Raw genomic sequence first — 25,229 nt, forward strand, 5'->3', positions numbered from 1 at the left:
TGCTCGTTATTCAGATACTGATGTGGAACAGCAAACTGATCTGGCCCTATAGGCAGCTCTACAACGGAATCCGTGTCCGGGTATGGAGCCTCAGTCTCACTCAACTCCTGATGAGGCAGGGCCAACATCTGGACTGGAGACGAGGACGTCAAGTAATTAAAGCCCCCGGCTTCTTCCAGGGGTGTAAGGGCAAGGGGCAATTTGGGAGGGCTGTCTGAGGTGTATGAAGACCAAGTCTCGGTCAGGCGCGGGGGTTAGGGGGTCACCTGGACGCGGCTCAGGGCCCACTCCGGAGGCTGAACTGCCTGGACTAGAAGCCACAGTCATTGCCATGTGAGGAGGAGCCGTGGGGTGCAGCAGCAACACAGAGGCACAGCCAGGACATAACATGTGGCGGCTCCCAGGCACAGCGACCCAGGCCAGCGAGAAGCCAGAGCCACATCCTCCTTCAGAGCTGAACTGAACCGTTATGCCAGCGCTGCAACACAGGGCTCACGGTTAGCAACCGTTAGCAACCACGTGTCCCTCCCTCACCTAACGTCCCACCCGTTATTTATGACATCTGTATTTACTCCACCTTTATTAGGCTCCCGCGGAGATCCAATGCACGCCACCAGAGTGAGCCTTTTTCCCAGAGTCCCCAGGGCACAAGCCACCCTTCCCCTTGCAAAGGAGACAATTACCTCCTGCTGGGCCCCCTTCCCAACCCCGCCCTGCCCTCCCAGGCCCCAAACAATGAGGCGGGATTTGGGCTGCAGACCCCAGTGGCCCCAAACTCCAGCAGCCCAGGGGTGGAGGGGGGTTGGGAAGGATGCAGAGCTTCCCGAGGAAACCACAGGATGTGGCATTCTGGGAAATTCAAAAGTGCTAGTCCAGTTCTGGCATCTGAACTCTTCCTCCTCGAAGCTGAAGTCTGAGAGACATTCTTCCTCCCTTTGGCTACAGGGCTGACAAGTAGCTGACCTGCAAAATGAGCACCAGTCAGGGTGGCGGGAGGGGAACACACCTTACAATTATTCTAAAATGTTGCCATTTCCTCCAAACTCTCAGTATTCACGTCTCATTATTAATTCACCACTCTGTCATCAGAGGTTACCACTGAATCAGTGATGACTCCAGAACTTCTGTAGGAGGGGTTTGGGGCAAGTGAGCAATTCATTCTGGGAAAGAGTGTCTAAAACCAAGCGAATGGCCCTTTATATTAGCATGGGAAAACTTCCCCCATCCCACCTTGTCTCAACAGAACCATTAATCTAGAAAAAACTACTGTGTCACTTTTCAGAGGTCTACCCTGTGTGCAGACATGGAGAAGACACTTAGAATGTTAAAGTCAGCATGTGAAGTAGTTTTCTCCAAATACTGTAACTAGCACCCAGTTTACTTTCTTCACAGTCCTTTTCATAATCTATTTAATTTTAGTCCTTTTTAATTGTCTGGTACACCTGTAACACCTAAACTCCAAGAGAGAAGGAGCTTCATCTTATTTCCAGTGCCTGGCACATAATGGTTTCTCAATGGAACTGATTCCAAGATTGGCCTCATTTAGGAATGGATCTGTTGTTACAATCAGTTTTCCGAAATCTTTACTATCAATACGGAGTCCTTTCCTCTCACATTTCACAGGAAGCTAGACTTCTTAATGTCCAAACATGGATACGTTTGAAGTTTCCTTGACTGATTTCAATTGAATTAAAATAATTATTTTGTACAGGAAAAACTTTCAAAATTTCTACATTTTTCAGAACATAACCACCTTTTCTTTCTCTACTTTCTTCCCTTCAAAACAAACTCTGCAACGTTGGGGTGAGTTAAATCATCAGAAAACTAGCCCCAAAATAAGCTCTCAATGACATGAAACACATTTTTTGCTCCTTTTTAATAAAAATCCTATATACAGTACATTAATGTTTTCTTTTAGAAATTACGTTGACAACTTAATCCCTAATTCGAGGCATCCATATAATTGGTTTACAGAAAGGTGCTTCGGCAAAATATTTAACACAAGATATATATGAGATGCTGAGATCTGGGTAATATACCTTACTTGAAAGGCATGAATAGTTTTAAAACACTGTAGCATAATCACACTTAAGGCCATAGTTACTTTGTTCCCAAATCCCTGCAATTCTATTTGAGGGGAGTTCTAAAGGGCCTGTGTCTTCTCCTGTGTCCACAACTGTAGACGTACACTGATGGCCCTCAATCCTGCTCTCCAAACTTCAAATAACGGGCCAGAGACAAGGCTCGGGACTTGGGAAAGTCCTAGAAATTCCCTGCCTCAAAAGCAGTTTCAGAGTTTCACATTTTCCTAAGGAAGACAGAGCTGAGTAGACATGCCAAAGTCTTCCAAATCCTGCTGCTTGTTTTGAATTATGGCTACACTGGCTGTGTACCCCTTGAGTTTGTATCTCCACATACACATACTTGAATTAAATCCTGTAGTTCCTCTTTGGTTCTAGCATCTGTGACCTCTTCACAGAGTCTATATGCCACGGCTGTTTTACCAATTTCTGAGATAAAGTTAACAAGGATCAATGCAGAAGTTTTCTTGCTCTAAAACTTCCTGTATACAATGGTAGCACCCAATAATTAGACATTCTTTTGATTTCTAAAAGCAGAAAATAAGAGCATTTTCCTAGAAGTTCCCTCATCTGACACTCCAGTTTTTATCATAATTAGTTGTGAAAAAATATATAAGAAGTATCAACTTTGGTTCAAAAACCTTTATGATCTTAGAAATAAGAACTAAGGAATAATGACATAGAAATTAAAAGCTGTGGAAACAAAAATGTTCAATCACAATACAATGAAATAGGAAGGCATTAGGTGGGGGTCAAAATGAGTTCAAACCTGGAGAGGTACCACTGGACTATAATAGATACTTCATATTAGAAGCAAGGCCAGGGCCTACTCCTTGGGACCAAACTTCTACCAGATACAATGAACAAAGCTTTGGAGACAGAGACAGAGAGAGACAGCATTTGAACACTCTACTGGCAGAAACTAGCCCATGTACCTTTTGGACAATACAGCTTTCCTCAAGGCAAGCTAGAGCCACCAGGCTTTTTGGTCTAAGGAGTTTGGAGTACATATAAGGAATACCTTGGCATATTAGGGACAAACAACCCAGACATTTAGTTTCGTTCTTAAAGGTTGTTACCCAGAGTTGACAGCTGATGGAGATTCTGCCTGATGACCAGGGAAGTCAAACTTCACTGGAAGGACTGCCCAGGCTGGAAGGCCAAGACCAATCCAGGGTCAACTCTTACAAGCAAATAAGGTCTCTGACAACTTTGCTCGGATTTTCTCTAAGCCTGCAGGGCTGTGAAGCAGGGGAGCAATTCTGTTCCAGGAATCTACTCATCATAAAGTTTCCTTTGGGCACAGCCTGTGACATTCTCACTGCTGTATAACTCGATAGGGAACACAATCAACACTATTCAATAGCATGACCACTTTCAAGGCTCACAAAGACGTAGCCAATTATTATATAAGAATCATATTCACCCAATATATCAGAAATGAAAACTGAAATTAAACTGATTTCAAAAACATCATCTGATAAACTCTTCAACAAGAAAAAAACGATAATAATAATAGTCAATATATTTTCTCTGCTTACTATGTTTCAGGCATAGTTCTAAGCTTTTTACATTCATCATCTCATTTACTCTTACAATAGCCTCCATTAGGTGATAAGCTGTATTACTAGTCCTATTTGCAGATAAAGAAATTGCAGCTTAGAGATATTAAATACCTTCCAATGCCTCTGGCTAGAAAAACCTAAAATTGCAACAACAACGACAACAACAAAATCTAAGAGACGAAGTTAGGACTCAAACGCAGGTGCCCAAGGCTTATCATCACTGCACTATTCTGGAAGATAAGCAAGCAATTGGGGAAGAACGGGATCAAACGCTTTCTGTAGGAACTGTGGCAAGTCACTCTACATCTAAACACTGGGGACAATAATATTTGCTGTCATTTTTCTCATAAATGCCACAAAGAACAAATTTAAGACTGCTGCTGTGAAAGCACCTGGTGAATGAAAGAATATGTAATGTTTTCGCTAACCATTATTTTCATCCAATTAACTTTTCAAGTAACTTTACTTGCTCACTGAAACTGAAGTACTTCAAGGACAATCAAAAAGGTCTTACCTAAAGCCACAATCAGCAGTTTCTGGAATGCATCTGTCATAGCCTTCTGAATAGCAAGCTTCTGGGTTACCTTCCTTTCCATAAGGAATGATAATGACCCTAAATCCAACCAAAACAGATGAATTTAAAATGCCTGTCTGAATAACTGATTTCTAGGTTATGTGTGTAAAACTAAAAATGCATCTGTGATTCTTAGATCATTATCTTAGTGATTAAGGGCAGGCACAACACTGGGGTACGGGTGAATGTCTCTGTTGTAGGTATACCCTGGCATGGCACATTTTGACTGCTCAGATCTATTCTGGAGGTTCCTAAAACACTCGATGGGAAATGGAAACCAAGAACGTGCACAAGTCTCATACTACTCACAGATTTCAAATGGACAAGCTGAGGCTGCACTGCTACAGACCCTGCTCTCCTGTGCGTAAAGGGCTGGATTCATACAGTGACATAGATTTGGCGGTAGTGCAGATGATCTGGCCTCTCCTCAACCATCACCCACTCAGGTGGATGGTGGAGCCTCCTCCACTCCATTCACTAACAGCTCTGCCTCTGAGTTAAAACCCTAAGCCCAAGTGCCATGGATTCTAGGAAAAAACTCAGTACCAATCGGAATCCCCTTTCTAGGGATCTACATTAACTTTTTCTGCTCAGGCCCTTCTATAGGAGGCAAAGGACTGAATATTTACACAAGAGTTTATTTCAATCTTTAGACAATGATTTTCTTGGGATAACTGAAGGCCAGAAGACATCTGTATTTGAAGGAATATTTTAGCACATAACAAATTATTAACAACAACCACAACAAAAACTAACTAATTTTCCTTCCTCCTAAGCTTCTTGGCAGGCGGTCAGTTCTCAAATTCTAAAGTTTAAGGTGCTGTCAGGTATTGCCTAAGATAAAAACCTATATTGTCAGGCAGAAAAAATCTGCCCAGGGCTTTAGTGGCTTAGAAAAGCGATGATGTGTCTGAAAAGGTGAGTTTCAGAAAGAAAGGAAAAAAGAGAAATCCCACTCCCTCACCTCCCCATACACAAACATACTGGAAAACAGACCTTCCTCCAACTTATGCAAAGGTTCCTCAGCCATGACAACTCCGGGACTCCTGCACTCATGGGAGGGCAACACCACCTCTAAAGCACAGAAGAACTTCAGGCTTTGCTTCTGAATTCGTGTCACAATAGCTTCATTTCCCCTTTCTTCAAGGTTAGAAAGATCCTGAAGCTGTTAGGATTATGAATTAAAGGCTAGACTTCAAAATATCCTGTTGTTAGAAATAAAAACGAAACTCCAGCAATCCCAGGTAATAGTTTAGGTATGCAATAGCTTCAAAATCAAGTTGGGACTTGCAAATGAATGACTAGATATGGACAACTATTTTTTATCATATACCATACAAATACTGGCGAAAATTATGGACACCGCCATCCAAGTCATTGAGATTATCACTAATTCTAGGTGGCAGGCCAATGCTCACATACTTCCATGTGGAAGGCTCTCACATCTCCTCCCCATAGCCCTGTTCTATTCTTCTCTCTAAAGTCTAGGAGTTCAATGTTGAAAGGAGTCTGGTGAGTCAAAGAAAATCTACAGACTTCACCTTGATGATCCTTTTTGACCACCCATTGAAACCAAAGTAGTGATTTGCCAATTCTTGGCATCTGGAGCTGTTTAGGGCCAGCGTATTATGTTGAACCGCCTTATGTCTGGTGCCAAGACGAACCTAAAGACATAAAAGTCCTAAAAATATCACAATCCTACATAGAGACTTGTTTTGGATATACCTGAGATTTATCAATACCAATTTCCTAGAGTGGTTGTGAAGATTAAGTAGGACATTTTAAGCAATGAGCTCACAGTCAGCCCTAAATAAATGTTATTTATTATTTTTAAGTCAGTACTTTTCTGCATCATTTCCAGGGCCCCTGATTAACCGGAAGGTTCCCTGACCTCTGGTGGTGAAAGTGATGATGAAAACAACCAAGGAAGCCCAGCAGAACCCTATCATGGGGCTGGGGGTAAGCAAAGGAAGTGAACTGTTTTACTCGTCTCATCCTGTAGCTCCTGCTTGACAATATGACCTGAAGAGGAGGTAAGATGGACCTGCCACTGAATCAGGACCTTAATCTGTAGCACCCCCTCCCCAAGTTACTAACCCCTGTTAGAAGAGGGAATACCTATACCTCTATAAATGTAAATAAAGCAACCAAAAGAAGTAGGGGTTCATCTGCATGAACAAGCTTCTTGGAGAGTGCAAATATTGCCAGTCTTAACTCTCTAAATAACTTACATATTACTGTGGATTTTTTACATCACTAGTTCTTTCTTAAATATCTATTTCCACTTTGAACAGGGTGTAGTATATAAATATAGTCATAAAAATTCAAATAATACAAAGAAAGTCAAAGCATTGTTAATTCTTTATTGATTGGTTTGTGCATCTTCCTCTGTCACTAGTTTATGAGCTCCTTAAGTGCTTGAAGGAACCATATATTATTCTTTCCTTGTTACCAGAAGCAAGCATAGATCTTGGCATATAATAGAGGAGTGATGGTCTGTTGACTGAGTGAATGAACGAGTACATAAGAAAATGAAGTTACTTTCTCCAACTGAAGCTGCCTGCTGGGAAGGAGAAATGAAGACTAATTTTTAAATGTTGAGTGTCGCATGAGAGGCTAGGCCCTGTACGGTGAGTCATAATGGAGCTGTCCTGGACAATTAGGAAGCTTCAGAAGGGCTCTGAGCCCCTGGTAGTAGAGACAGTTGACATCTGGGATAACCTTGCCACAGTTCTTGCTGGCAAACATTTCCCTTCGTGCTACGGAGAAAAACTCAGATACATTAGGCCTTTCCTTCATTTTATTTTAAGATGTTATTCACTTTTCTGTATTTATAAAAATACAGGGGGAAAAAGATAAGAATTATGTATACATGCCAATGAATAAAGGAACACATAATTGGAACTTCCCTGCTGGTGCAGTGGTTCAGACTCTGTGCTCCCAATGCAGGGAGCCCGGGTTCGATCCCTGGTCAGGGAACTAGGTCTCACATGCATGCTGCAACTAAGAGTTCACATGCCACAGTTCAGGAACCTGCGAGCCGCAACTAAAGGAGCCTGCCTGCTGCAACTGGGGAGCCCTTGAGCCGCAACTAAGGAGCCAACCTGCTGCAACTAAGACCCGGTGCAACCAAATAAATAAATAATTAAAATTTACAAAGAACACATAATTAAAGGAGGTAATAATATCGGGGGTGTGGGTAGTAAACTAAGGCTCTGCATTAACAAAAGAAATCTAGGGCTTCCCTGGTGGCAGGGTGTTTGAGAGTCCGCCTGCCGCTGCAGGGGACACGGGTTTGTGTCCTGGTTCAGGAAGATCCCACATGCCGCAGAGTGGCTGGGCCCATGAGCCATGGCTGCTGTGCCTGCGCGTCCGGAGTCTGTGCTGCGCAACGGGAGAGGCCACAACAGTGAGAGGCCCGCGTACCGCAAAAAAAAAACAAAAAAAAAACAGAAGGTGCAAAACTGTTTCCTATCCCAGACTCCTATCTTCCGTCTTACAATACTGTAACTGACACTTCACAGAATCAAAGTCCACACCGTGTAGGATTTTTCCCACCAGTACAAAACACTGGCTCAAGGGCAAGTTCGAACTGGCTATTAATTCAGTTCAGCAAACATTTCCTGAGGCCAGGCCCTGTGTTAGCAGCACTAAACGCAAAGAGGAAGCATGCCATCACTGCTTTCAAGAAACTCAGATTCTAGCAAGACAGGCAAAGCACAAATGAAAAATAGCAAGAAATACCTTCCATCTGCCGAAAGGCATGAGCTGCCCTCAAAAGAACACAAGTTCACTGTGAAGAGATGATAGGGAGAGCACAGGGGAGTTTATCAGAGAGAATGCACAAGAAGTCACCAAGACAAGACAAAGCACATGATACACTCCAGGTGTGTCAGAGAAAGTGGGAAAGGAGCTAAGAATGCCCTCCAATGCCACAAGAAGTGAGGGCTTTATTCCATAGCAATGGAGCATGATGGGAGGTGTTTAAATAAAGGAGGAACCTATCGGGCAGTGCAGTGGTTGGGACTCCGCGCTTCCTCCACGGCGGAAAGGGGCGGGGAGAGGGTTTGATCCCTAGTCGGGGAACTAGGATCCCACAGGCGGCATGGTGTGGTCAAAAAAAAAAAAAAAAAAAAAGGAACTTATCATGTAGAAGTCCTGTGAACAACTGGTGATAAGCAGGCATTGCCATTAATAACAGACCACTAAGCAGTCCAAGTAATAGAGATTGAGAATTCAAGCGCAGCCGCTCCTGAGCTATACCACTCATAATGCAGGGAGCAGCAATCCTGGGCAAAGAAGACCTAAGATCCTCTGACCTGACAGTCACAACATTGCTCCGGCGGACCACGCTTGCAGACCTCCCACCACCATCTCTGTTGGTTCCGAGACTGCTCTTCTTGCCTCTTCCCACCCTCGCTCACTCTCCCCACTTTCTACCTCACCAAACGGCCCCAAGGTACAGGTCTCCTCCATCCTTCCAAAGCTCAATTTATGCCACTTCGCTTTTAAGAAAGACCCACGTTAGCGCCTGTTTTCCCAACCAAAAGAAATCCAAAGAGGTATCTATTTTCACAAAAAAGGGGGGAAAATGAGAACAGTGCCCGGCACGTGTTGTGCAGCAGCCCGTACAGAGGCAATTCGCACTGTGCGCTGCAAAAGCGGGTGCAAGGGGCACCACCCAGCTCCTTCCTGGGAACCACACTCAGCACCTCAGCATCAAGCCACCATAGCTTTGAACTGTCACTGAGCTTCTGTACTTTAGCTCAATTTATTTTGTGCATCCGTTAGCAAGATGTGTCCTATGGTCACTGCTTCTTCGCTTTACGCCACTTCGGCTTATGAAAGGTTTCATGGGAACGCTCTGCTTTCAGTCATTGGGGGAAACCCATACTTATTGTCCTCCCGCCTCCCTCCAGCCTACGCATCCACTCTCGGCCTGGCCTTTCCAGCTTTGAGAAGACAACCTGGCTCCGCCCTCTACCGCCTATATACTGCAGTGAAAGATGAGGGGAGAAGCTGACAGGCAGACAAAAGGCAGCAGCAGTGAGTGAGGCCTGACGACAGACAACGGAAGAGTTCCAGGCCCCTTCAACTTTTGAGATGTTTGGTATAATAAAAAATGTAGAAACACCTAAGGGATGGGATGAGAAAGAGCTCAAAATGGACTTCAGTATTTGTTAGCATTTGTTAAATATGGGTGGTACATACACGGGGTACAATGTAAGATTCTCCACTTTTCTCAGTATGAAATTTTTAATTAAAAAAATACCAAAACACGGTTTTAAAAATTACAGGATATTTAAAATGTTTATACATTTGACAAGTTAATACAACACAAAAAATGAAATCTAATTGTGTAATTCACAAGGTAATCCAACAAATATTTAGAGTATTGTATCCTCAGGCATTACATGGCCTCCCTTTAAACTTCCTCAGCTCTCCCTCAGTGGGCTATAATTCCCAGTTTACTTTAAGGGAACTTCAATATTTAAGTTATGGTTGCTGTTTATGTCCCTTATACAAACATGCATTCATTTGGGGAAATCAATTATCAAACAAACATCAAAAGTAATCATTTCTACATTACTAATGTGACTTTGCCCGTTAGAGATCAGAATGGCATTACAAGGTCATCAGTCACTCATTCTATAGGCCAGAGTTGATGCTATTGACATTTTGGGCTGAACAATTCTTTGTTGCGGAAGGCTGTCCTGTGCTTCATAAATGTTTCAGCAGCATCCTGGCCTCTGACCACTAGGTGCCAGGAGCACGTCTCCTGACTTACGACAACTAAAGATGTCTGTCTCCAGACATCAGCAAATGTCCCCTGGGGGGCAAAATCATTCCTGGTTGACACCTACTGATCTAAACAAGCATAGAGTGTTTGCTTGCCAAATAACAGCAACAGAAGATGGATAAATCCATGGATTCCAAAGGTCCTAGAATTAGCAAATCTTCTCTATAAAACTCCTAGCCCACATCTAGAAAATATTACAAAAAGAAGCAAAATGAAAAGAAAAACTAACAACACATGAGCTAAAATCTTTACTAGGGACAGAACACAGCATAGTGATCCAAAGCACAGGCTTGGAGCCAGAGGACTTACATTCAGAACTCACCAGCTGTCACTCACCAACTGTGTCACTCACCAGCTGTGTGACCTGGAGCAAATGACTTAGCCTCAAGTATCTCAACTTGCTCACCTCTAAAATGGCAAGGAGACAACTAATACCTACCTCCTATGGTTATTTATTTTCTCTTAAGAATTAAGCGAAATAATACGTGTAAAGTGCTTAAAAGAATGCCTGGCATACAGTGAGTGCTCAGTAAGTGTTAGCTATTGTTATTTCACTAAAATTCCATATTTTCAATTTATACAAAGTGGAAATCACTTTACAGATTTCAACATACAACACTCTATTTTTAGAAAATAAAATATCATGCTATGTAACTACTTTATCTACTTGACAGAGGAATTATTTTCACCCATTTTCACCATCTCGGTAAAATAATAATGGTTATGATTATGCAATCATAAGAGTGATTATGCTCTCCAATAGCCATTGGAGAAACAAGTGTACTTGTACATCACTGACAAACACAAGCTAACCCCTAAAACTGGCTCTGAGGGGAGATCACAAAGCCTACCATCAACATTAATCACCAAACATATCAGCCAGGGATATCTCAATAAAAGTAACACAGAAGTAGAGATTAGGGACAGAATTACTAACTCCGGGAGCTATGGGGGGAACTGACTTAATTTCAAGAGTTAATGTCTCTGATATGTAGGCTCAGGTGCCCACCTCAGCACTGGATATGAAGATGCCTACCACAATTAATCAGGTCCCAACAGTTCATTTCTAACTGCGGTCTCCCTGAACCTCACTGCGGGTACTTCTGTAGCGTAGCTCTCCATACAAGGCAGGTCTCTGGTAACTGCCTTCTCTGGTTCTTCAGAAAACAGCATGACCTGGCTACACATACTCCTGAAGAAGTTCAAGCGTCTTCTTGAAAAACATAAAATAGAAACTGCCAGCCGAAGTCAAAGTGAGACAATGTCTCAAGCCACACTAAAATGGACTATAAAAAATACAGAGATCTAGGGCTTCCCTGGTGGCGCAGTGGTTGAGAGTCCGCCTGCCAATGTAGGGGACACGGATTCGTGCCCCGGTCCGGGAAGATCCCACAAGCCACGGAGCGGCTGGGCCCGTGAGCGATGGCTGCTGGGCCTGCGCGTCCGGAGCCTGTGCTCCGCAACGGGAGAGGCCACAACAGTGAGAGGCCCGCGTATCACGAAAAAAAAAAAAAAAAAAAAAAATACAGAGATCTAGAAACTACCTCTAAACGACGCCAGCACCAGACACACCTCACCATGTAGCCAACACTCTTGCCCAGGATACACGGATACACCCGTGTCTACAGCATGCAACCCTGCCATGTAGCGGACAGACACTGACCAAGCTGGGTCTTGTACAGCCTCTGCCACGTGGACAGAAAGGCCCAGAGAAGGGCGCTGAGTCGCTTAAACCCACCAGTGTGGGAAGAAGCACCACGTCCACCCATTGAGAAGGCCACCCCTATTTGCCTTGACTCTTTCTCTTCCTGTTAAACATTATCCGACTTTCACCAAAAGAATACACAACACTAACTTTCTGCAAACTCCTGCCCCTGTGGGGAACGGCATTCCTGGAGACAAAAAAGCTGGAATCAGTAACCAAGGTTCTAATTCAAATCCGGTCTAATTCAAATCCATTAACCCCTGTGATCCGTTGCCGATCTACAAAAAGAGCCTAACAGCACATTAGTCGTTTGACCAGCCAGCGTCCAGCCCTTTTTCTGGTAATAAAAGCCCACAAAGTCCCTCAGAGTAGGTACCTCTCCCCGCCTCTCAGTCAGCGTGGCTCCGGTGGGCTCGACTCCGCCAAAGAGCCACGGGTGACACGTGACCAGAACTGGCCAATCCCAGTCTCACAGCCTCAAACAGCGATTGGCTCCAGGTCAGACATGTGACCCCATAAGAGCCAATGAGACATCACGAGACTTTTGCTGAGGCTTCTGGGAAAGAGACAGGCGCTCTTTCCGGCTGAATCTAAACGCTGACAGGCTACAGGGGGTGAATATGCTACAGCCAAGTTTCTAACATACAGTTCCGACAACTGAAGTCCATACAGGAAAAGGCAGAGTTGACTCGTGGGGAGAACCTGAGTCCTGATGACTTTACTTGAGCCCTGAATCCAGCTAGCTGTGCCTGACTTTGCAGTTAGGTGAGCCTAACTCAAATTTCTTTCCAGCTTAAGCCAATTTAGGTTGATATTTCAGGCAGCTGAAGCGAACTGATGTATATGTGTATATCTGATTAGTACCTCACAGGATGTGAAAAATGGAATGAACTGATAGCTGGCTTGTAAAACAGTGTATATATATACATGATTATTAAAAACACTGGTCACAGGTATTGATTAATAATAACAAGTGCAAAGAGAAAAAAGTGGGCATGGGAGAGAAATGACTTAGTGTGATATGTGGTTATTCTGACTCTTGAAAATATTCCAAAACATTTGTTTAAACAATTTTATCATAAAGCTATTTCAGCAATAATAATAAGAATAATAACAAGAGCCATTTGCTGAATGCTTCCTGCGGGCCAGAGGCCGTTGAAATGACTATATTATGTAATCTGCTTGAGTCCTCATAATGACCTTACAAGGTGGTTGTTATTATTATCATTCCCACTAACAGATAAGGAAACTGAAGCACAGACAAGTTAAGTTACTCACCCACAGTTACACTGTAAATAAAAGGCAGGATTCAAATGCAGACATTCTGATGCAGCTCGTGCTTTTAGCCATGACACTGAATCTGAACCTACACTCAGAGTTCTAATGCTGTTCCAGTGAAGCAGAAACTCAAACTCAGGCACTCCCCAAAGCATCAAATGGGAATGTAATATACCACTATTTTAACCCTGGAAGAGTCTTAAGGACTAATTCCTACATAGTTCTGCATTATGAAAGTATACATATTTAACCACATTAGTGATCATCATTTTTTTAAAAAGTGTGAAAACCCTCACAAACCTCAACCAATTGCATCCTTTGGTTAAACAAAAGTCCTAGATGTTCCCAAGACTAAGAGGTATATTAATTAGTACTACCTTTCCAGAAAATAACATTTGCACCTTCCACAAAGTCAACTTTATGAGGACATTCCCATCACTAAGTTACTTTTCACCACTTTTATAGAACAGAAACTTATTTTAAAATCTACCCATCTTAGTATAATATAAAAAAGAAAACAATTTATGAACTGGACTTTCTCAAAATTAAACCTTTTTCCTCTTTGAAAGACACTATTATGTTAGAAGGATACGAAGCCAAGCTAAAGACTGAGAAAAAACCAACGGCAAATCACATACCTGAAAAAGGATTTGTATCCAAATATATAAAGAATTCTCAAAACTCAACAGTAAGAAAACAACCCAATTAAAAGCTAGGCAAAAGATTTCAATGGCACTCCACCAAGAGGATCTAATGATGGCAAATACGCACATGAAAAGATGTCCAATGGCATTAGTCATCAGAGAAATGCAAATTAAAACCATGATAAGATACTACCACATACCTATTAGAATGGCTAAATTAAAATCACTGATAGTGTCAGTGATGTGGAATAGGTGGAATTCTCGTACATTGCTAGTGGGAGAGTATAAAATGGTACAGACACTCTGGAAAAAGGGTTGACAGTTTCTTATAAAGTTAAAAATATACTCACTATACCATCCAGCAATCCCCTCTCCCCAGAGACAGCTACCCTAGAGATAGAGAAATGAAAACTATGTTTGCACAAAAGTCTGTACACAAATGTTTACAGCAGCTCTATTCCTAAATGTTAAAAATTGGAAACAACGCAAATGTCCTTTAATGAGTGACAATGGAAAACTACTCAGTAATAAAAAGGAATAAACTTTCAATACATGCAATAACTTAGATGAATCTCAAAGACAGAGTAAAAGAACCCAGTCTCAAAAGCTTACATGTATGATTCCATGTATAGGACATTCTCAAAAAGACAAAACTATAGGGATGGAGAAAAGGTCAGTGGTTGCAGAGGTTATAGGATGGGGACAGTTAACTATAAAAGGATAGCATCAGGGAATTCTGGGGGGTGATAATATTATTCTGTATTCTGATTGTAGTGATGGTTGCACAAACTACACGTGTTAAATTAACAGGATAAAAGAAAAAAGTTAGTTTTACTGTATGATAATTTTAAGAATAAAATTTTAAAATTATGTTTAAATATGAATCTCAATGTCACAATGGACACGGTTTTTAAAAACTGGAAAGAAATAAAGAAGGATAAGTTTGTTAATAAAAGGTAAACCTGGGCTTCCCTGGTGGCGCAGTGGTTGAGAGTCTGCCTGCCGATGGGGGGGACACGGGTTCGAGACCTGGAATGGGAGGATCCCACATGCCACGGGGCAACTGGGCCCGTGAGCCACAACTACTGAGCATGCGCATCTAGAGCCTGTGCTCCGCAACGAGAGGGGCCACGGCAGTGAGAGGCCCACGCACCATGATGAGGAGTGGCCCCCGCTCGCCACAACTAGAGATGGCCCTTGCACAGAAACGAAGACCCAACACAGACAAAAATAAATAAAAAATAAATAAAAATAAATACATTGAAAAGGAGAACCTATACATTTCCCTTTCTGCAAATGTAGGTTTTCGAGGCAAGAGTAGAGCCTCAGAAAGAATGTCTGCAAACAGAACAATCACTAGTTCATTAAGTGCAAAATGTAGGATACTTTTGAAGAATCCCATCACAGCTAGATAATTGGTCCAGGACCAAAAGTAAATACTGGAAGAAAAATGAAATCAACAGTGTTCCACAGAGGTGGTAGGCAGACTGGCCTGGACTAAGACATCTTCAGTAATAGATAATAAGGGTGCTGATTTGTAAGCATCATTCTCGTCCCACTGTGGACTTCCTTCTGCGACAGTATAAGGATACCACCAGATCATCTTGAAATCAAGTCATGAAATGTACTTTTATGTTTTTAAAAATCCATTCTTGTCCTTAAATTAACTTTTCTTATTAGTTTAGTCATGGTCCTCTATTACTTCTAAAACATTAAATCTTATTTGATTAGAGACAGACTTCAAAAAATAAAAATAAACTGTGATCAAATAGCAGGAACAAAGAGTAGTAACTAAAATTTCTTCAATCTAAACTGAAGATGATTTCTGTATCTCTGTCTTTTACATTTGTCTCCATTAAGGGAAAAAAATGATGTACCTCATAATTAACTTGGCTGGAATGAATCAGACTGCATTTGCAAAGGTTTCAGAAGACCAATGAGCTGTGCTAAACAGTACCACTATCCACCTGAGCAGAAATTACTATCCATAAGTTTCTTTACATAACTAACGAAACAAAAATTTAAACAAAAGAAGAACTACTAGAAAAATATTAGAGATTCATTTTTTAAGTCAATAATTTGCCTCACACATTATTATTTTCCCTGTGGAAACCCAATTATTACCCTGAAAACAAGACCACGTTAGAAAGTAAATGCATTGTGACAAAAGAAAGAAAAGGCAGATTGATACATTATTAAAATAACTCACACGCCATACCCTGAGGAGTAAGGAAGCCATGGCAGAGCAGGCCCCCTTCTCCTCAATGGACAGCACAGCTGTGGGGAAGACACTGCAGCTAGCACAAGCGTGTCACACTTCCTCAGGGAGGAAGCAAGTTACACACCACTCTAGAGAGGGCGCCCATAAACTGACGGCCACGCTCATTACCCAACGTCCAGGCCACCCACAGGCTGACTGCAACCCAACTTTCCCACCATTCCCACACAGGCCCCAGGAACCGTCAGGCCTCTGAGGCTCTGCCAATGCCCTTCCCTCTACCCAAATATCCTTTCCCTCCTCTCTCCGGACCTCAATCCTGCCCAGCTCTAAATGAACACTTCAAGGCCTATTTCCCTAAGAATGCCTCTCTCAAAACCAAAATTACTTCCTAGACAATGATCTGCCTCTTACTCATCCATTATCTTGGATTAAATACACCATGTAAGATGCCTTATCTGACCAACACAACTATTTTATAAATAGGAGTCATGTTTTATATCATCTATGACATGACATGACAACCAATCAGCTCACTAAAACCATTCAATAAATACTCTAATTGAATTTCCCAAAGAGTTGACCTAAAATAACCTAAATGCTAAGCAGTTCAAGAACTGTCCTGAACCAAATTCACTTCTCATTTGAATGCCAATGTCATAGATAGGGATGTTGTATTGTCTTTAAATGTACTTGCCTTTATCCAAAACTAGAATCTCTGATGAATCTATGGGACACACATGTAAAATATTCTGCAAAGGAAAAAAGCTTTATTTAGTGTACTGTGCTTAATATTCAGCCAGACTTGCATTTTTCTCTAAAACTTATACAATTACTGAGTATGCAAGAAGCATTAGAAGAGAGACTAAGTCTATTGAGAAGAAAACTGGAAGCGAAGGTCATCAATCATTTTCTACTTTGAATCATCTCTTTCATAAAGAGGTAAATTCTCCTAAATTCCAGAATGAATGGAATTCAATACAGCAAAGTAAAATGCTTTAAATACATAAAATAAATATCTTGATGGACCTTCCACCATCTGTTTTAGTAACTTAAATTATAAAAAAGAACCCTAACTTTAAGAAAAGTTATATCAAGAGCTAAAATTGAGATTGTTTTTCCATCTATTACTTTGATTTTCCTGACCCATTTTTGAGAACTGTCAGCATTCTGGATCAATAATTCCAAATTATTTCTTGAAGAGAGTGAGATTCCTCCCAAGTCATTTAATATGCTTACTAATCAATAAAGATATGAAAAAACAAAAAATCCATATTTATGAGGCAAGCAAATTATATTAAAAGACTGACTTTGAGAAAAGGTTGCTGCTTGCCAAGAAAATTTTATTATTATAAAATATTTTCTGTCATTTGTATTTCTTCATTTTCCCTTCCAGATTATCTGTGTAGCCTTGTAAACACATCATAATCCAAAGCAGTGGAGCTTTACCAATAAAATGTAAATCAACACAAGAGAGCCAACTGCATAATTAAAACAAAAGCGTACCGGGCTTCCCTGGTGGCGCAGTGGTTGAGAGTCTGCCTGCCGACGCAGGGGACACGGGTTCGTGCCCCAGTCCGGGAAGATCCCACATGCCGTGGAGCGGCTGGGCCCATGAGCCATGGCCATTGAGCCTGCGCGTCCGGCGCCTGTGCTCCACAACAGGAGAGGCGACAACAGTGAGAGGCCCGCGTACCGCAAAAAAATAAAAAATGGGCTTCCCTGGTGGCGCAGTGGTTGAGAGTCCGCCTGCCGATGCAGGGGACACGGGTTTGTGTCCCGGTTCAGGAAGATACCACATGCCGCAGAGTGGCTGGGCCCATGAGCCATGGCTGCTGTGCCTGCGCGTCCGGAGTCTGTGCTGCGCAACGGGAGAGGCCACAACAGTGAGAGGCCTGCGTACCGCAAAAAAAAAAAAAAAAAAAAAAAAAAACCAGAAGTTGCAAAACTGTTTCCTATCCCAGACTCCTATCTTCCGTCTTACAATACTGTAACTGACACTTCAGAGAATCAAAGTCCACACCGTGTAGGATTTTTCCCACCAGTACAAAACACTGGCTCAAGGGCAAGTTCGAACTGGCTATTAATTCAGTTCAGCAAACATTTCCTGAGGCCAGGCCCTGTGTTAGCAGCACTAAACGCAAAGAGGAAGCATGCCATCACTGCTTTCAAGAAACTCAGACTCTAGCAAGACAGGCAAAGCACAAATGAAAAATAGCAAGAAATACCTTCCATCTGCCGAAAGGCATGAGCTGCCCTCAAAAGAAGAACACAAGTTCACTGTGCAGAGATGATAGGGAGAGCACAGGGGAGTTTATCAGAGAGAATGCACAAGAAGTCACCAAGACAAGAAAAAGCACATGATACACTCCAGGTGTGTCAGAGAAAGAGGGAAAGGAGCTAAGAATGCCCTCCAATGCCACAGGAAGTGAGGGCTTTATTCCATAGCAATGGAGCATGATGGGAGGTGTTTAAATAAAGGAGGAACCTATCGGGCAGTGCAGTGGTTGGGACTCCGCGCTTCCTCCACGGCGGAAAGGGGCGGGGAGAGGGTTTGATCCCTAGTCGGGGAACTAAGATCCCGCAGGCGGCATGGTGTGGTCAAAAAAAAAGGAACCTATCATGTAGAAGTCCTGTGAACAACTGGTGATAAGCAGGCATTGCCATTAATAACAGACCACTAAGCAGTCCAAGTAATAGAGATTGAGAATTCAAGCGCAGCCGCTCCTGAGCTATACCACTCATAATGCAGGGAGCAGCAATCCTGGGCAAAGAAGACGTAAGATCCTCTGACCTGACAGTCACAACATTGCTCCGGCGGACCACGCTTGCAGACCTCCCACCACCATCTCTGTTGGTTCCGAGACTGCTCTTCTTGCCTCTTCCCACCCTCGCTCACTCTCCCCACTTTCTACCTCACCAAACGGCCCCAAGGTACAGGTCTCCTCCATCCTTCCAAAGCTCAATTTATGCCACTTCGCTTTTAAGAAAGACCCATGTTAGCGCCTGTTTTCCCAACCAAAAGAAATCCAAAGAGGTATCTATTTTCACAAAAAAGGGGGGAAAATGAGAACAGTGCCCGGCACGTGTTGTGCAGCAGCCCGTACAGAGGCAATTCGCACTGTGCGCTGCAAAAGCGGGTGCAAGGGGCACCACCCAGCTCCTTCCTGGGAACCACACTCAGCACCTCAGCATCAAGCCACCATAGCTTTGAACTGTCACTGAGCTTCCGTACTTTAGCTCAATTTATTCTGTGCATCCGTTAGCAAGATGTGTCCTATGGTCACTGCTTCTTCGCTTTACGCCACTTCGGCTTATGAAAGGTTTCATGGGAACGCTCTGCTTTCAGTCATTGGGGGAAACCCATACTTATTGTCCTCCCGCCTCCCTCCAGCCTACGCATCCACTCTCGGCCTGGCCTTTCCAGCTTTGAAAAGACAACCTGGCTCCGCCCTCTACCGCCTATATACTGCAGTGAAAGATGAGGGGAGAAGCTGACAGGCAGACAAAAGGCAGCAGCAGTGAGTGAGGCCTGACGACAGACAACGGAAGAGTTCCAGGCCCCTTCAACTTTTGAGATGTTTGGTATAATAAAAAATGTAGAAACACCTAAGGGATGGGATGAGAAAGAGCTCAAAATGGACTTCAGTATTTGTTAGCATTTGTTAAATATGGGTGGTACATACACGGGGTACAATGTAAGATTCTCCACTTTTCTCAGTATGAAATTTTTAATTAAAAATATACCAAAACACGGTTTTAAAAATTACAGGATATTTAAAATGTTTATACATTTGACAAGTTAATACAACACAAAAAATGAATTCTAATTGTGTAATTCACAAGGTAATCCAACAAATATTTAGAGTATTGTATCCTCAGGCATTACATGGCCTCCCTTTAAACTTCCTCAGCTCTCCCTCAGTGGGCTATAATTCCCAGTTTACTTTAAGGGAACTTCAATATTTAAGTTATGGTTGGTGTTTATGTCCCTTATACAAACATGCATTCATTTGGAGAAATCAATTATCAAACAAACATCAAAAGTAATCATTTCTACATTACTAATGTGACTTTGCCCGTTAGAGATCAGAATGGCATTACAAGATCATCAGTCACTTATTCTATAGGCCAGAGTTGATGCTATTGACATTTTGGGCTGAACAATTCTTTGTTGCGGAAAGGCTGTCCTGTGCTTCATAAATGTTTCAGCAGCATCCTGGCCTCTGACCACTAGGTGCCAGGAGCACGTCTCCTGACTTACGACAACTAAAGATGTCTGTCTCCAGACATCAGCAAATGTCCCCTGGGGGGCAAAATCATTCCTGGTTGACACCTACTGATCTAAACAAGCATAGAGTGTTTGCTTGCCAAATAACAGCAACAGAAGATGGATAAATCCATGGATTCCAAAGGTCCTAGAATTAGCAAATCTTCTCTATAAAACTCCTAGCCCACATCTAGAAAATATTACAAAAAGAAGCAAAATGAAAAGAAAAACTAACAACACATGAGCTAAAATCTTTACTAGGGACAGAACACAGCATAGTGATCCAAAGCACAGGCTTGGAGCCAGAGGACTTACATTCAGAACTCACCAGCTGTCACTCACCAACTGTGTCACTCACCAGCTGTGTGACCTGGAGCAAATGACTTAGCCTCAAGTATCTCAACTTGCTCACCTCTAAAATGGCAAGGAGACAACTAATACCTACCTCCTATGGTTATTTATTTTCACTTAAGAATTAAGCGAAATAATACGTGTAAAGTGCTTAAAAGAATGCCTGGCATACAGTGAGTGCTCAGTAAGTGTTAGCTATTGTTATTTCACTAAAATTCCATATTTTCAATTTATACAAAGTGGAAATCACTTTACAGATTTCAACATACAACACTCTATTTTTAGAAAATAAAATATCATGCTATGTAACTACTTTATCTACTTGACAGAGGAATTATTTTCACCCATTTTCACCATCTCGGTAAAATAATAATGGTTATGATTATGCAATCATAAGAGTGATTATGCTCTCCAATAGCCATTGGAGAAACAAGTGTACTTGTACATCACTGACAAACACAAGCTAACCCCTAAAACTGGCTCTGAGGGGAGATCACAAAGCCTACCATCAACATTAATCAGCAAACATATCAGCCAGGGATATCTCAATAAAAGTAACACAGAAGTAGAGATTAGGGACAGAATTACTAACTCCGGGAGCTATGGGGGGAACTGACTTAATTTCAAGAGTTAATGTCTCTGATATGTAGGCTCAGGTGCCCACCTCAGCACTGGATATGAAGATGCCTACCACAATTAATCAGGTCCCAACAGTTCATTTCTAACTGCGGTCTCCCTGAACCTCACTGCGGGTACTTCTGTAGCGTAGCTCTCCATACAAGGCAGGTCTCTGGTAACTGCCTTCTCTGGTTCTTCAGAAAACAGCATGACCTGGCTACACATACTCCTGAAGAAGTTCAAGCGTCTTCTTGAAAAACATAAAATAGAAACTGCCAGCCGAAGTCAAAGTGAGACAATGTCTCAAGCCACACTAAAATGGACTATAAAAAATACAGAGATCTAGGGCTTCCCTGGTGGCGCAGTGGTTGAGAGTCCGCCTGCCGATGTAGGGGACACGGATTCGTGCCCCGGTCCGGGAAGATCCCACAAGCCGCGGAGCGGCTGGGCCCGTGAGCGATGGCTGCTGGGCCTGCGCGTCCGGAGCCTGTGCTCCGCAACGGGAGAGGCCACAACAGTGAGAGGCCCGCGTATCACGAAAAAAAAAAAAAAAAAAAAAATACAGAGATCTAGAAACTACCTCTAAACGACGCCAGCACCAGACACACCTCACCATGTAGCCAACACTCTTGCCCAGGATACACGGATACACCCGTGTCTACAGCATGCAACCCTGCCATGTAGCGGACAGACACTGACCAAGCTGGGTCTTGTACAGCCTCTGCCACGGGGACAGAAAGGCCCGGAGAAGGGCGCTGAGTCGCTTAAACCCACCAGTGTGGGAAGAAGCACCACGTCCACCCATTGAGAAGGCCACCCCTATTTGCCTTGACTCTTTCTCTTCCTGTTAAACATTATCCGACTTTCACCAAAAGAATACACAACACTAACTTTCTGCAAACTCCTGCCCCTGTGGGGAACGGCATTCCTGGAGACAAAAAAGCTGGAATCAGTAACCAAGGTTCTAATTCAAATCCGGTCTAATTCAAATCCATTAACCCCTGTGATCCGTTGCCGATCTACAAAAAGAGCCTAACAGCACATTAGTCGTTTGACCAGCCAGCGTCCAGCCCTTTTTCTGGTAATAAAAGCCCACAAAGTCCCTCAGAGTAGGTACCTCTCCCCGCCTCTCAGTCAGCGTGGCTCCGGTGGGCTCGACTCCGCCAAAGAGCCACGGGTGACACGTGACCAGAACTGGCCAATCCCAGTCTCACAGCCTCAAACAGCGATTGGCTCCAGGTCAGACATGTGACCCCATAAGAGCCAATGAGACATCACGAGACTTTTGCTGAGGCTTCTGGGAAAGAGACAGGCGCTCTTTCCGGCTGAATCTAAACGGTGACAGGCTACAGGCGGTGAATATGCTACAGCCAAGTTTCTAACATACAGTTCCGACAACTGAAGTCCATACAGGAAAAGGCAGAGTTGACTCGTGGGGAGAACCTGAGTCCTGATGACTTTACTTGAGCCCTGAATCCAGCTAGCTGTGCCTGACTTTGCAGTTAGGTGAGCCTAACTCAAATTTCTTTCCAGCTTAAGCCAATTTAGGTTGATATTTCAGGCAGCTGAAGCGAACTGATGTATATGTGTATATCTGATTAGTACCTCACAGGATGTGAAAAATGGAATGAACTGATAGCTGGCTTGTAAAACAGTGTATATATATACATGATTATTAAAAACACTGGTCACAGGTATTGATTAATAATAACAAGTGCAAAGAGAAAAAAGTGGGCATGGGAGAGAAATGACTTAGTGTGATATGTGGTTATTCTGACTCTTGAAAATATTCCAAAACATTTGTTTAAACAATTTTATCATAAAGCTATTTCAGCAATAATAATAAGAATAATAACAAGAGCCATTTGCTGAATGCTTCCTGCGGGCCAGAGGCCGTTGAAATGACTATATTATGTAATCTGCTTGAGTCCTCATAATGACCTTACGAGGTGGATGTTATTATTATCATTCCCACTAACAGATAAGGAAACTGAAGCACAGACAAGTTAAGTTACTCACCCACAGTTACACTGTAAATAAAAGGCAGGATTCAAATGCAGACATTCTGATGCAGCTCGTGCTTTTAGCCATGCCACTGAATCTGAACCTACACTCAGAGTTCTAATGCTGTTCCAGTGAAGCAGAAACTCAAACTCAGGCACTCCCCAAAGCATCAAATGGGAATGTAATATACCACTCTTTTAACCCTGGAAGAGTCTTAAGGACTAATTCCTACATAGTTCTGCATTATGAAAGTATACATATTTAACCACATTAGTGATCATCATTTTTTTAAAAAGTGTGAAAACCCTCACAAACCTCAACCAATTGCATCCTTTGGTTAAACAAAAGTCCTAGATGTTCCCAAGACTAAGAGGTATATTAATTAGTACTACCTTTCCAGAAAATAACATTTGCACCTTCCACAAAGTCAACTTTATGAGGACATTCCCATCACTAAGTTACTTTTCACCACTTTTATAGAACAGAAACTTATTTTAAAATCTACCCATCTTAGTATAATATAAAAAAGAAAACAATTTATGAACTGGACTTTCTCAAAATTAAACCTTTTTCCTCTTTGAAAGACACTATTATGTTAGAAGGATACGAAGCCAAGCTAAAGACTGAGAAAAAACCAACGGCAAATCACATACCTGAAAAAGGATTTGTATCCAAATATATAAAGAATTCTCAAAACTCAACAGTAAGAAAACAACCCAATTAAAAGCTAGGCAAAAGATTTCAATGGCACTCCACCAAGAGGATCTAATGATGGCAAATACGCACATGAAAAGATGTCCAATGGCATTAGTCATCAGAGAAATGCAAATTAAAACCATGATAAGATACTACCACATACCTATTAGAATGGCTAAATTAAAATCACTGATAGTGTCAGTGATGTGGAATAGGTGGAATTCTCGTACATTGCTAGTGGGAGAGTATAAAATGGTACAGACACTCTGGAAAAAGGGTTGACAGTTTCTTATAAAGTTAAAAATATACTCACTATACCATCCAGCAATCCCCTCTCCCCAGAGACAGCTACCCTAGAGATAGAGAAATGAAAACTATGTTTGCACAAAAGTCTGTACACAAATGTTTACAGCAGCTCTATTCCTAAATGTTAAAAATTGGAAACAACGCAAATGTCCTTTAATGAGTGACAATGGAAAACTACTCAGTAATAAAAAGGAATAAACTTTCAATACATGCAATAACTTAGATGAATCTCAAAGACAGAGTAAAAGAACCCAGTCTCAAAAGCTTACATGTATGATTCCATGTATAGGACATTCTCAAAAAGACAAAACTATAGGGATGGAGAAAAGGTCAGTGGTTGCAGAGGTTATAGGATGGGGACAGTTAACTATAAAAGGATAGCATCAGGGAATTCTGGGGGGTGATAATATTATTCTGTATTCTGATTGTAGTGATGGTTGCACAAACTACACGTGTTAAATTAACAGGATAAAAGAAAAAAGTTAGTTTTACTGTATGATAATTTTAAGAATAAAATTTTAAAATTATGTTTAAATATGAATCTCAATGTCACAATGGACACGGTTTTTAAAAACTGGAAAGAAATAAAGAAGGATAAGTTTGTTAATAAAAGGTAAACCTGGGCTTCCCTGGTGGCGCAGTGGTTGAGAGTCTGCCTGCCGATGGGGGGGACACGGGTTCGAGACCTGGAATGGGAGGATCCCACATGCCACGGGGCAACTGGGCCCGTGAGCCACAACTACTGAGCATGCGCATCTAGAGCCTGTGCTCCGCAATAAGAGGGGCCACGGCAGTGAGAGGCCCACGCACCATGATGAGGAGTGGCCCCCGCTCGCCACAACTAGAGAAGGCCCTTGCACAGAAACGAAGACCCAACACAGACAAAAATAAATAAAAAATAAATAAAAATAAATACATTTAAAAGGAGAACCTATACATTTCCCTTTCTGCAAATGTAGGTTTTTGAGGCAAGAGTAGAGCCTCAGAAAGAATGTCTGCAAACAGAACAATCACTAGTTCAACTAAGTACAAAATGTAGGATACTTTTGAAGAATCCCATCACAGCTAGATAATTGGTCCAGGACCAAAAGTAAATACTGGAAGAAAAATGAAATCAAC

At 42.2% G+C, this 25,229-nt stretch overlaps 1 protein-coding gene across 1 annotated transcript in view; it reads right to left on the reverse strand.

Moving 5' to 3' along the window:
• Nucleotides 1-467: 467 nt before the first annotated feature.
• Nucleotides 468-25,229, reverse strand: part of LOC309793385 (RAD52 motif-containing protein 1-like) — a gene marked incomplete at both ends in the record, with an annotated part of 119,270 nt that continues 94,508 nt past the window's right edge. The window contains 6 exons of the mRNA XM_082603857.1: nucleotides 468-478; nucleotides 884-958; nucleotides 2,415-2,510; nucleotides 4,161-4,259; nucleotides 5,217-5,385; nucleotides 5,762-5,884. Of these exons, the coding sequence (XP_082459983.1) occupies nucleotides 468-478; nucleotides 884-958; nucleotides 2,415-2,510; nucleotides 4,161-4,259; nucleotides 5,217-5,385; nucleotides 5,762-5,884 (573 nt within the window). The remainder of the gene's footprint in view (nucleotides 479-883; nucleotides 959-2,414; nucleotides 2,511-4,160; nucleotides 4,260-5,216; nucleotides 5,386-5,761; nucleotides 5,885-25,229) is intronic.

Source organism: Mesoplodon mirus, assembly GCF_964341445.2.
Source record: "Mesoplodon mirus genome assembly, chromosome: 18".
Classification (NCBI taxonomy): Eukaryota; Metazoa; Chordata; class Mammalia; order Artiodactyla; family Ziphiidae; genus Mesoplodon; species Mesoplodon mirus.